The sequence below is a fragment of the Bolinopsis microptera genome, chromosome 3 (assembly GCF_026151205.1).
Source record: "Bolinopsis microptera isolate Bmic1 chromosome 3, MBARI_Bmic_1.0, whole genome shotgun sequence".
Classification (NCBI taxonomy): domain Eukaryota; kingdom Metazoa; phylum Ctenophora; class Tentaculata; order Lobata; family Bolinopsidae; genus Bolinopsis; species Bolinopsis microptera.
Genome location: NC_087074.1, coordinates 11,114,746 through 11,128,905, shown reverse-complemented (window position 1 = coordinate 11,128,905; position 14,160 = coordinate 11,114,746). Strand labels below are relative to the sequence as shown.

At 40.0% G+C, this 14,160-nt stretch overlaps 2 protein-coding genes across 2 annotated transcripts; both read left to right on the top strand.

Annotated features, from left to right (window-relative positions):
- The first annotated feature begins 4,494 nt into the window (after positions 1–4,494).
- Positions 4,495–8,823, top strand: LOC134812359 (DNA replication licensing factor MCM2-like). The gene is made up of 3 exons (XM_063819749.1): positions 4,495–4,668; positions 5,163–5,287; positions 5,565–8,823. Exons 1-3 carry the CDS (start codon positions 4,504–4,506, stop codon positions 7,918–7,920), a joined length of 2,646 nt encoding a protein of 881 aa, XP_063675819.1. The 5' UTR covers positions 4,495–4,503; the 3' UTR covers positions 7,921–8,823.
- Positions 8,819–13,524, top strand: LOC134812358 (probable serine/threonine-protein kinase dyrk2). Its single transcript, XM_063819748.1, has 4 exons — positions 8,819–11,328; positions 11,461–11,583; positions 11,792–12,661; positions 12,958–13,524. Exons 1-4 carry the CDS (start codon positions 8,830–8,832, stop codon positions 13,249–13,251), a joined length of 3,786 nt encoding a protein of 1,261 aa, XP_063675818.1. The 5' UTR covers positions 8,819–8,829; the 3' UTR covers positions 13,252–13,524.
- The last annotated feature ends 636 nt before the right edge of the window (positions 13,525–14,160 follow it).

Genomic DNA, 14,160 nt, shown 5'->3' with positions numbered 1-14,160 from the left:
TAAATTAATACTGTTTACACAATGTAGTACTTAATAGGTCACGTGACTCGCATGTTTAAGTATATGAGCTGTAAGTGTAAGCCAATTACTTGGTGTTGGTACTTTATTGCAGTAGATGTGATACAGTTTATGGTAATTGGAATGAACACACTGCAATTACCGATAGAGGATATGGCAGACTGACAGGCTAAAACGCGCCGACCAGTAAGTTTTATGCTGTTCCAATTATCTTGTGGTTTAATAACCTACTAAAACGCACACCGAGTTGGACTCGTCGACGGTCGATCTTGGAGCAAATAATTTACGAGTATCACCCGTTAACCGTTAATGCAAATTTTACTGGGTGCAGTGACGCAGTGTTGTAGGTTTATAACCTACCAGGACGGCAGGACGCACGCCTAGTTACTGTTAGAATCAAATATTTTACGAGTATCACCCGTTAAGCCTAAGGTGCAGTGGCGCTCAGCCTGTCATTCCGGTATAGTTTTAATTGTGTTTATGAACACAAAAGCCTAGCCTGAGGTCCCCCAGGTCATTAAAATTCTACATTCTAAAATCCAGTCATTTGTATTAATATTATCAATTATAGTTATACAATTTACGGACGCTGATCGAGCGTGCTAAATCACTTTACATTCTATCTTGAAACTAACTTGAATCAATGTATTTTCGGACACGACGCTGATTCCGAATCACCCTCATGTCATTGGTCATAGGGTTAAAATACTCCCCTGGCGAGGCATTGGCGAAAAACTGTCTCGATCACGTGATATACCATATAATTATAATAAGGAAGTTGGTATAATTTTTCGTTAGAGTTAGGGTGTTCACCTAACCATGTGCTTTCACACCACTGCGGGCGCGCTTGTTTCACAAGTCAAGAAAAGGTTAAGACACGGTGGTCCTTTTTACCGCCGTAAGGCGGACACGCGCTAATGCAAGCACAAGGGCTCTGGATAAAGCAAGTTAGGGTGTCAGCATATGCTTTTGTTAGAAATTGGGTTAACTCATGGTTAGGGTTGGGATCAAAATAGAATTTAGAGGGCTAGGATAAACATTAAGAATAGCATCGGTATAACGCTAACTTTAACATTTAACAATCCCACAGCTTACTCATAGTCATATAACAAAAACCTTGATACATGTTTCATGTTTCGGCGGCGCGCGCTTCGCACGCGAAAAGTGGCATGCAACGTATGTCAACAAAAACCTTAACAGGTGATACTCGTAAAATATTTGTTCCAATTATTAGGACCGTCGACGAGTACGAGTCCAACTCGGCGCGTGTCCTGGTAGGTTGTAAATCTACAACAAAAACCGTATAATCATGTACACAAAACGGTTAACGGTTACCTGGGGACCTCAGGCTATCATTTTCAATAACATATAGAGAATAGAGATTCGGCGGAATGACAGGCTGAGCGCGGCCCAGTAAGGTTAACGGGTGAAACTCGTAAAATATTTGTTTCAAATATTATTTATGGTGACTATTAGATTTTATTTAGAGGCCGTTCGGTTTGGAGGACTTTACTGGGCCGCGCTCAGCCTGTCATTCCGCTAAATCTTTATTATTTATGTTAATGAACATAATAGCCTGGGGTCCTCAGGTAAGGAGGACTTCGCCGCTTCGACGCGCCGCGCGAACTAGCATTCTTGCTTCGCATTCTCAATTCTTGCCTTGCATCGTAGATCGTTGCTTTGCTTCGCAAAGCAACGATCTCGATGGGTTGACATCGTCAATCAACTGTTCTGTGTACATTTATTAATGCTAATTTTGAATTTTATCGTAAGTATTTAAAGCTAAAGTTAAAGTGCACAAATCTGTATTTAAAACTTTTATACTATCTTCAAAATTACTTTAAAACCAAAACTGACTCGAATCCTAAATGCCAAGAAATGATTTTCATGCTAAGTAATAGGTCTTATTTATGCTTCTCGCTAGATCGGCGAAATGCGCTACTGCGCCTCAACAAGCTGCGATGAATTTGACCATTGTTAAAGATTTGGCCCGGCGCGCGCTACTTCGAAGAAATTTAGACGAGTAACATCCGTTAATGATGAATTGACATCCTCAATTAGGTCTTATTTGAAATCAGCATAAAAAGTACATTAGTATAAATAATAATAGCTTTGAGCTTGTCATACGTTGTATGACCCGCCGCGCACGAGTGCGCGGCTTCCCTGTTGCTCTAACCAGAGCCCTCTCGCTTGCAGTAGTGCGCGACCGCCGTACGCGTAAACACATGGCTATGTGAAGCTTCCCTGTATCGTTTACCTGAGGACCCCAGGCTATTATGTTCATTAACAATAATAACGAATAAAGATTTGGCGGAATGACAGGCTGAGCGCGGCCCAGTAATGTATCGTCAGGACAATAGTGAAACGAACCTGGGGGTCACGACGTAATACAACTTAACTTTGAGCTTACTTCCACAATCCTACAGCTTATATTCATATACCAAAAACGTATAAGCTCTGGTTTGAGCAAGGTATTAACGAGAAATACTCGTAATATATTTGTTCGAAGACCGTCGACGAGTCCAATTTGGCTTGGTTGACATTACCTGGGGACCTCAGGCTATTATGTTCATAAACAATACGAATAGAGATTAGGCGGAATGACAGGCTGAGCGCGGCCCAGTAAGGTTGACAATGTCAACCCATCGAGATCGATGATGCGAAGCAAGAATGCTAGTTTGCACGGCGCGTCGAAGCGGCGAAGTCCTCCAAAATTTGGCGCGCGTCTTGGTTTGATTGACGGTGTCAACCCTTCCAGATCGTTGCTTTGCAAAGCAAAGCAGCGATCTCGTCTTCGATGCGAAGCAAGAATGCTATTTTGCGCGGCGCGTCGAAGCGGCGAAGTCGTCCAACGTCTTGGTAGGTTATAAACATACAAGGAAGGCATTGCGTGGAAGAAAATACAAAATATAAGTTCTTGTGACGCGCGCAGCAATTCAATTACGATTTTTGACAAAAGTGAAAAGTATATATGTGAAACGACCCGGTGAAATGGGCTTGAAGCTAATGAATTTCATGATTTATAATCAAGTCACCTATACATATAAATAAAAGGGGTATGGTGGTTGGGTTTTGATTACTTGCGATCAGAAGGTTGCAGGTTCTTTAATATCGCATGGGTACCTTTCTGCACACATACTACATATTATAATACATTGCATACATTGTATTGAATTTTCAACGACCGTACAATATTACTGTCCTGTACAGAATTGTTATATTTATCGATTTTTTTTTCATTAAAAACCAAACTTGCCTTATAATATAATATGTTCATTATATGCAAGCCTCTTGATTTATAAACACCAAAGCCTTTTAAGTTGCTTGGTTTGATTTTTATCGATTGGATCGTTTTATGATTTTTACTTACCACACCTGGTGAATCATTACTGGCTAATAGCATATCACTCTCGACTATAATTCCTTAAGAGTGATGATCTTTTTTAGACATTTTCATGCACCTTCAGTTTAACTTTCTTTGTGTTCCTATATATACTATATCTTTTGTTGTTGTGGTTCTGCTAACTTTTCTAATCCCTAACGACAATCGACATGCAGTTTTGGGTGGATTAGGGAATTGTTGCAGTAGACAGCTGGATATAATTAACTAATTTAGGAAATAAATGTTGCTATAAATGTACATATTATACTACAGTATAGTATATACATTATACATTACAAGACGTTTGTATACATATATACAAATGTCTTGTAATGTATATACAAGACATTAGTATATAATATACATTTTAAAACATTTTGTCTTGACCAGTATGATTTAATATTAATTAATACAGTACTTGTACAGATTCAATAAGATAACATCATATTCCGGTGGTGCTCAGTAAGGGCTCCCTTTTTTTCTGAAAAAAGTTTAGTATAGCACTGTGGTTTACAGTACACTAAAATGCATGTAGAGGTACCTCCTGATCATTGGGCAGATCATCTCTGGTAGTTGGAGCATTGCGGATCTAGTTGGGGGCAGTTGTGGATTTTTTTCAACATCAGATTCTTTTGCACCATGACACCACCACAGATGACAGTTAAATTTGCTCATGAGATCCTCAATGACAAGCTGAATAATTTTCACAATTGTATGAATGTTGCCTCTGTCTCTCCATCTATTAATCAAACCGATAAATTCAAGTTGCCTTGAAACAGAACAGTATGATAACTTTTCCTGTTAATGATATCAATAAACTAGATGCTGGGGATGGGAGTGAAGATGGTTGCTGAGCATGTGTTAAATAAATATAATTGGTAATGGAATGACAGATATAACATGCAATTTGGCTTACAGAGGTGCAGGTGTTATCTCGCTCAGTGCCACCCAGCTGCAATAGAAGGATTTCCTGAACAGGTAGTCTGATCAATATGACTTAATGCTAATTTATATACTTGGCTTTGTAAATATTACGAAATATTAAAACCAGCAAGTTGGACTTGCTAATTGCATTATTTAACTCATCATATTCAGTAGGGCAGATGGATGAACCAAGCAATCCAGCAAGTTCACCAGGGCGTCGGAGGATAATCGAGTTCTCAAGCTCTCCGCCACGTGACAGATCAGAAGCCAATCGATCTGAGAATTTGCCTGCGTTTGAGGATGAAACAAACATTCTTGGTCGAGATGTGGAGGAAGAGGATGAGGTAAGCTTTGATTCAAGTTGAATGATTTTTAATGTTACAGTTTCACCATGAAGGCCAATTTAATTATGCACCATTAGATGCTTGATGCTCGATATAATTGTCAAGAACAGTAAACAAATTCATTTTACTTTGCTATTAAGAATTAAAACACAGAACTTGTAATTGGTGCAATTTGCTATTTGGAAAACCTAAATGTGACAACAAATTCAAACTATTTAAACCAATAGTAATTTTGCAATCCTAATTTAATCTAAAATGTTAGGCCGAGGTTGTTAAGCAGTTACCGTTTTTATGTACAACAAACCCTGGAAAAAAAATTGTCTACAATTATTAGCATGTTATATCTTGTTGACAAAGGGGAACCATTTTCAATTTTATGTGGTCCCTACTTTTTCACAATAATTGACCAGCTAATACCAGCCACCGTTTTGTGAGATATCTTGATTTGAAATTTTGACTAAGCATTGCATTACATGATGCCAACTACTTTGCAGGGTGAAGGGGAAGATCTGTTCGGGGACAATATGGAGAGGGACTATCAGCCAATCCCTGAACTGGATACTTACGAAGAGGACCTCATAGATAGAGGGGAATATGCCACATTGAGCCCTGGAGCCAGGTACTTAAAACTTAGCTATTTTCTCAGTTCAAAAGTGTTATATGATTAGTTTTAACTTTAAGACGGGAGGGTGTTCGCGGCTAATAGCTAACAGAATTACATGTAATATGCCTACAATTTGATGATTAAGAGTTTGTAAGTGCATTTTTGACGTTTGTTCATGTGTTCCACTGTACTAAATTATTGACATGAGATAATTTGGTTAATTGTCTGACAGTTCTGTTATGACAGATATTGTTGATCATATATATATATATTATATCTTAATTATTTTCAGGGCAGCTGCAGAAAGTGACATGAGAGAAAGAGACCGTGCAATGGCTGACAGGGGAGATGGTCGAATGCGACGGGGGATCTTATTCGATGCAGCTGACGAGGATGCTAGACCAGGGAGAAGAAGACGTATCATTCAACAGGCTGGTGAAGATGAACCTATGGATGACATGCCTGAAGCTATTGAGAATCTTGAAGATCTCAAGGGACATTCTATTTCAGAGTGGGTTTCTATGATTGGACCTAGATTGGAAATAAAGAACAGGTTTAAGCAGTTTCTGCGTACATATGTGGATGAGAAGGGAGCATCAGTTTACCGTGAGAAGATGAGACAAATGTGTGAAGCTAACAAACAAAGTCTGATTGTCAGCTACAATGGTTTAGCTGCTGAACAATCTGTCATTGCTTACTTCCTCCCTGAGGCACCAAAAGAAATGCTGTCCATTTTCGACGAAGCCGCAAAAGAAGTAGTCCTGTCCCTGTTCCCAAATTATGACAGGATTGCCACTCAAATTCATGTGCGAATATCAGAGTTACCCTTACTTGAAGAGATAAGATCTCTCCGGCAGCTGCATCTCAACCAACTGATCAGGACCTCAGGAGTAGTGACAAGTCACACCGGCGTGCTTCCTCAACTAAATCTCGTCAAGTTCGACTGTACCAAGTGTGGTAACATTATCGGCCCTCTAGTCCAGGCTCAAGGAAAAGAGGTCAAACCAACTTCCTGCCCTGAGTGTCAGTCTTATGGACCTTTCGAGGTTAACATGGAGCAAACGGTATACCAGAATTATCAGAGAATCTCCATCCAGGAGAGTCCGGGGAAGATAGCTGCAGGTCGTCTACCTCGTCAGAAAGATGCTATTTTGTTAGGAGATCTAGTGGACATTTGTAAGCCAGGAGATGAGGTAGAGCTCACTGGGATCTACACTAACTCGTTTGATGGGTCACTCAACACCATGAACGGGTTCCCAGTATTCAGCACCGTTATAGAGGCTAACTATGTTGTGGTCAAGGAGGATAAAGAGGCGGTTGATAACTTGAATGACGACGACATTAAGGAGATTCTAGCTCTGAGCAAGGATGAGAGCATTGGTCAGCGAGTATTCAACAGTATAGCTCCTTCCATTTACGGACACGACAACATCAAACGTGCGATTGGATTGTCTCTGTTCAGTGGCGTCCCCAAGAACCCCGGTAAAAAGCACAAAGTCAGAGGAGATATCAATATCCTGCTGTGTGGAGATCCGGGCACAGCTAAATCTCAGTTCCTGAAATACGTAACTAAAGTGGCTCACAGACCTGTGTTTACAACAGGTCAAGGTGCGAGTGCTGTCGGTTTGACTGCCTACGTTCAGAAGCATCCTGTCACCAGGGAGTGGACATTGGAGGCTGGAGCTCTTGTTTTAGCTGATAACGGAGTTTGTTTGATTGATGAGTTTGATAAGATGAACGATTCTGATAGAACTTCCATCCACGAAGCTATGGAACAGCAAACCATTTCCATCTCCAAAGCCGGTATTGTTGCTCAACTACAGGCCCGGTGTGCTATTATAGCAGCTTCAAATCCCATCGGAGGTAGATACGATCCGTCGCTTACCTTCGCAGAAAATGTGGACCTAACTGAGCCTATATTGTCAAGGTTTGATGTGTTATGTGTTGTAAGAGATACAGTTGATCCAGTCATCGACGAGAAGATGGCAAGGTTTGTTACCGGATCCCACGTCAGACATCATCCCGCCAACATGATGAACCCAGACCCCAGTGACACGGAGCCTCAAAATGATGGGGTCAAACAGGGCCTCCTCAAGAAATACATCATGTATGCAAGAACGAAAATAAAGCCGAAGCTGCATTATGTTGACCAGGATAAGATAGCTTCTTTGTACGCTGAGTTGAGAAGAGAGAGTATGGCTACCGGCTCCATTCCCATCACAGTAAGGCACATAGAGAGCATGATACGACTCTCTGAAGCACATGCTAAGGTGCACCTGAGGGAGTATGTTCGAGAGGATGATATTAACATAGCCGTTAGAATCATGTTGGAGAGCTTCATTGACACTCAGAAGTTCTCCGTGATGAAGAACATGAAACACACCTTCTCCAAGTACCTGTCCTACAAGAAAGATAACAACGAGCTGCTGCTATTCATCTTGAAGCAGCTTGCCAAGGATCAGATGGTATATTCTCGTTCCAGACATGGTGGGGACATACAGACTGTGGATATTTCAGCAGAGGAACTGGAGGACAAGGCCAGGCAGATCAACATTCACAACCTTCAGCCATTCTATGAGAGTGATATCTTCTTGGCTAACAGATTCGTGCATGATAAGAAAAACAAAACCATTCTCCTAACCATGTAAAGTACAGATGTACGAGCTTGTTGGTTGATATCAGTTCATTATTTTTGTTTACTCTCCGGTAACAAATTCCATGAGGTCATTATCAGCCAGTAGAATATTTGTAGGTTATTTTTATCCATGACACTTGGTTCATCCATCGATTATGCATACATGACTGAGTTTCATGAAACGTTATTTATTGATACTAACTGTTCAAATACAGTTTTCGGATATTAATTTGTAATACTAGCTGCATCCAGCTTAGCTCATCAGTCCAAATGAGTTTTTAACTCTTGAATTGCTTCATTTTTAAATTATTTATAATTAATTTTACCTTTTTAACATGTTTTTAGCAAATGAAATGTTTAGTACAAGAAGTGTAATTTTTGATAGAACCTGGGAAGTTTTAATGTTGCTTAATACATGCAATTTCTTGGGGATGACTACTTTCTATTTCTCGTGAATAATGACCTTGATTTTCTAATAATAAGTTATTATGTTACATCGCCGGTTTGTCGTCTATAATATGGAGTTTTAATCACATTTTATCAGAATAAGTTTTTCTGAACAAGGGCTTGGAATTTTTAAGACTGAATTTCATGATACTATTTATACATTCATAGTGGATAAAGATACAATGTTTGACAAAACACATTACACGAACTTCAGAATGAAATCTAATATTTAAAGTATATTTATTACTATAATTTAATATGAATTAATATGACAATTCTAATTGAATTTATTTGATGATAATTACTTCGTATTCTTGTATTGTCTTTGGAATAAAATGATGAAATTATGTTCATAGATTATTAGTCATTAGTCATTACAGTATAATTAGGATAGATTAATATGAAGTTTTGCAAAGAGTAACCCATGTTATATAATATCTTATAAAACCTTTTTAACCTACCACAATTTTAGGGAATGGAGTGGGAACAGTGTAAGGAAAATATAAAACCTAAGCGGGAGGGCAGGAACATATCCCACATTAATACAACACCCAAAGGAACGCCCATGTTGGCTCAGATCCAAGAAAAGCAGGGAGCATTTGAGCGTGAGATAAAGGATTACGAGGGAGAAGATGAAATGGAAGTGTGGGTGAAATATGTGAGGTACATGGAGGATGCATTCCCGGAGGGAGACTATCTCAGCAATGTTGGGACCCTCCAATTCAGACTTATCAAGAGGTTTCAGGAGGACGAGAAGTACAAGCAAGATCCGAGGCTGCTTCGCATATTTCTAGACCTAGCCAATCACTCCGTTCATGCTACTGATGTGTACGCTTACTGCTTCTATCACAACCTTGTTACCACGTTCAGCAAGTTTTGGACGAATTGGATAACTTGTTGGATTTACAAACAGCGATACGACAAAGCTTTGAAGATCTGTGAGAAAGCTATTAAAATATTCAAAAACACATCAACATTTCGAGGAATGAAGATACAAATACTTCATGCCATGGACTCTTCTAACACAGAGAACATGATGGAAAACATTGAAGATTTGAGAAAACCTGGCGAGGAAATATTTAAAGACTATTCACAGAACCAACTACCTGGGCCTTCCAGTAGAAGCAGCTCGGCTAAAACTCAGTTTTCTATCTTTACAGACAAAAATTCCCAACCTTCTTCTCTCCCGTCCATGTCTACAAATCCTCTCGAAACAAGGACTAGGTGCAAGGAGAATGCTCAGCCGAAGAAACAGCGCTGGAAAAACGTGATAGCAGAAACTGAAAGTACTGTACCAATTGGAAAACCCTTCTCCATATTCGAGGAGAGCAGCGGATCTAATCAGGACAAGCAAAAGTTTGAGAAGAACTCAACTGCACTGAAGGCCAAGAAAGTAGCGACTTCAGCTGAAACAGCTCCTTCAAGTTCGAAAGTTCCCGTTCTGAAAGGTAGTTCTAATCTTGTGAGCACAGTCGGCTATCACAAGAGCAAAGTTTATCCTCTCAGTGGCCAAGTGTGGTCATTTGAGGAAATAGAAGCACAAAGGAGATTTAATGCTAGGAACAACTCTTTAAACTCTTCAACCAACTCTCCAAAGAGATCATTAGATTCAGATAGTGAATCAAATGACGGCAAAAAATGTAAGCGCTCTGTTTCCGAGTCATTTGAAGACAGTTTTGGTTCGAAACCATTAAAATCGTGCCTTTCCACTTCTAAATTTGGTTCAAATATTACTGAATTCAATATTGAAAATACAATAATGTCGTCTACGAAGAAAAACATTTGCAAAGAACCAGAAAACAAAGACTCAGTCATGGCACCCAACTTTGGTGATGCGCTTCAGCTGAAACAGAGATCCTCATTAAACTTATCTGCCAGAAGTGACTCTTCTCTCTTCACATCAGACTTCAAGAAACCTGTAGAGGACAGTTTGAGGCTAGCCTCAAGGAAATGTGAGTCATCTCTTGATGATCCTGATAACAAAGACGATGCGTCCCAATGTGAGTTAAGAGATGGAGAGTTGTTCGGCAATGATGGTCCTTCTGACTTTACATTTAAAGGTCTCCAAACTAGCATAGGTTTACCTGAAGCTAAGTCCCATTTTGCTATTTACGAAGACACGGTAGTGCGCGAGGGTAGGGTTGATGGGCCTCCTAAGGAGCCTGAAATAATTAAAGGTGCTTTCTCAAAGAAGAAACTCAAGCTGAAAAGTCCTCCTGAACCTAATGATAAACCGTTATTCGAAATTTTCAGTGATAGTGGCAAGGCAACACCTGTTAAAGACCAAGACGATATGTTATTTGGAGACAACTTTGGTCTTGACGATATCAACAACTTCGATGGTAGGCCATCTGATGCTTTTAAAATCTTCAAGAAAACTCCTGAAAAGTCGGTGGAGGAATCGTATTCTCTGAAAAGAGTTCACCTAACTCCGTGCAATAACTCTACCAACAACTCCTATGTTCCATGTACTGTAGAGAAGATGGGAGTCAAACTAAAAAGCACCGATACTCAGCTCATACAAAAACAAGTGATGAACATCCTGAACGACTGCACGACAATTTCTGAGGCTGACGAAAACTCTCCAAGCAGTATAAAGCATTCTGAAGAACGAATCCCAGCTCAAAATAAAGTTTCTTTTGCTCCATTGTCGTCAGACAGTTACACTGTTCCAGAGGAATCACTCAAGGAAACCGAGCTGGAGAATGAGGCGCCACCTAAAGCCCCCTCAACCTTCACCATATTCTCTGATTCAGAACCAGCTCCAGATGTCAGTCTGACTGATAAACAGCCGATGGTGGTTCCCTTCAGTCAGGAGGAGTTCGAAGAGAATAAGATTCATTTAACCCCGATACTGGAGAAGAGTGGAGAGTCCCACTGTACATCCCTGGATTCAAACAAAACGTCTAATGCGTTGTCTACTACCGAAGTAGAGAAAGCAGAGCAGACTGCTAAAAGTGATTGTTATGAAAAGGTTCGCTCTTTTTTACATTTGACCCTCCTTACCATTTTCTTGCAGCTTCGTCTTAAACTGTAACTTAAGTATACAAATAAATTCGATTCAAACATTTGACTTCCTCCCTGGAACCATTTAATAACATTTCAGACCTTATTCATGGATCATAAAAACTTATTGGAGGGAACAAGACGAAGTATTGAAGCTACAGCGACTATTCCTACACAGAGGTCCCCCCTGAGAAAAGAGGAGATTAGTTTCCCTGTCGAGCAGGTATGTGGGAAGATATTAGCAATATGTGTGGTTTTAGTTAGGTATTAGTCATTAGAGCTCACGTCTTCCTGACACATTCATCATGATAACGATTATTAGTTGGTCTCATCAATATTGAATATCCTGAATTTTATAGAATACAATGAATGAACCAGAATGATGATACTCTACAATAAGACAATAGTCCCCTAAAATAACAACAACCCAGATACCAGAAGTAGAGGAAGAGGAGCACTACTTCTTATACCCAGATAAAACTAACAGAGATGTGCCACTAGACTGTACTCTACTAACTAGAGTCCCCCGCACCTCTCTCCTGCCTACTGAGCCTGTTACTGACCCCTATAGTCAGACCATGATAGAACGAATAGTCCAGTCGTTGGATCCCCCGCTCTTCTACAGGCCTAGTTTCAACCAACACGACTTTGATCTAGTGCCCAGGCGGGAGATCACTCTCGGCGCGCTGCGTGTTAAGAACATCACTCTGATTGGCGAGGGAGCGTTTGCGAAGGTCTACTCTGGTGATTGTGTGGACGAGAATACGGGGTGTTCTGAACCGCGAGCATTTAAAATACAGTCACCTCCCTGTCCCTGGGAGTTTTATATCCTGAGTGAGCTACTGGAGCGGATGAAGGAGGATGATACTTCCTACCATGTAAGGGATATGATCCTACCCTCACATGCTGTCCACGTGTTTAACAACTCCTCTGTGCTGATGACGAGTTTGTTTAACGAGGGCTCCTTGCTGGATATGATGAACCACTACACAGCCAATAGGAGGACAGTATCTAACACTGTTATCTGTACTTACACGCTGGACATTCTGAGGTGTGTCAGTGCTATTCATCGTGCTGAAATCATTCATGGGGATATCAAACCGGATAACTTACTCCTTAAGGATGCGGAGAACACCATGCAATCCATGTCCATGAAGATGACGAAAAGTATTGTTTTTGTGGACTTTGGTCGGTCGATTGATATGAGGATATTACCACCAGATTCTAAGTTTAATGTGAGGTCGAGAACAGAGATGTTTGAATGTGTGGAAATGCAGACCAATCGACCTTGGACATACCAGGTAATGACGTGTTTAGAATGTTCTTGATCATCTTAACGTTCTAACTGTTCCAGGTCATATTATTGTTTTAGATGTTCTAGATCATTTAAAATTTATGATATTTGCATTCGTCCGGGGTTGGCTAATGACGCCATGTTTATTGTTTATGATCTGTAAAATAATGCCAAAAGTGGAGTTCTGTTAACAGGCCTCGTAATAAATTAGTCCGGTGTTGGTCGGTTGTTAGAGAATAATAATTTTCTCCTGAACTTAAAGAGTTACGCTGTATTTATATCTTCACAACAAATAAATTGCAGGTTGATTACTACGGTATGTTATCATGCATACACCTCATGATACACAGCGAGTACATGAAAGTCTACTACGACAAGCACTCGGGAATGTGGCTACCCACCAAGAGCCCCCACAGACGTGTTGACCAGGACCTGTTCGGGGAAATGTTTAAAAACCTGCTCAATATCACAGACTGTGACAATATCCCTAGTTTAGATGAGTACATTGTGAGGTTTGAGGAGTGTTTGAAGAGGATTAAGACCCGGGAGAGACACACTGAACTTAAAACTCATTATCAGTTCATGAACCAGCGGTGAGGCGCGAACTGTGTCAGGAGAGAACTGAGCTGTTCTCTCCGGTGATACGTAGCCAGTGTAAATAGATATGGTGTGTTCTCGACTGTATTTAAATTATTTATATCAAACCAAGTCAAGTAAATCAGAGTTTTATGATAATGCCAATTATGAGTTATATGATATTATAATGCCAATGAGTGTTATATGATAATGGAAGTTTAATGAAAAGTTGTCGTCTAAAATGTTCTATGAATGAACAGATCACAAGCCTACACACTGAATGAATTAGTCTAGAAAAATGATAAAATCAGCACTGAGCTAGTCATAAGTCACGTGATAAGATTGAGCCTTCAGATCATTTCTGACAAGTATAATTCATTACATATCAATCTCCAAATCACACATTACATGTTCTATATAGTATATATATATATATAATATATATATATATATTCATAGTGTGTAAGGTCATTAGGACTGGCTGTGTCACAAGAATGTCAGATAGTATGACGTCATGGTTATGAAATGTGCGGTCACTGTGCGTCACTGTGCGACGGGGATCGGAATGAGGCTAGGGGCTGCAACAACTTTAATATTTAAACAGATAGATCAGTTAGTTAGTCATAACAGGTAGATTTGGCTAATCTTATAGAATAGATCAGTGAGCTTGTTGTAGACTTATAGCGTGTGCAAAAAGATTAGCCCCCGGCACTGCAACACCCCCCCCCCCTCCCGATTGTACGATCACGCGGTATCTACACCCTTACGATCATTGTTAATGAGTTTCCTTTCCGTTGTAACGTTCTTCCGGTGGTTGTGACGTCGTACTATTTTAATTAGGAAATTAGCCACTTGATACCAGGCTGGGAGTTTTTAAAGAATAGTTTGAATATTTCGTTTTTAATAACTTGGTTTAAAGCCTTTCAGTTG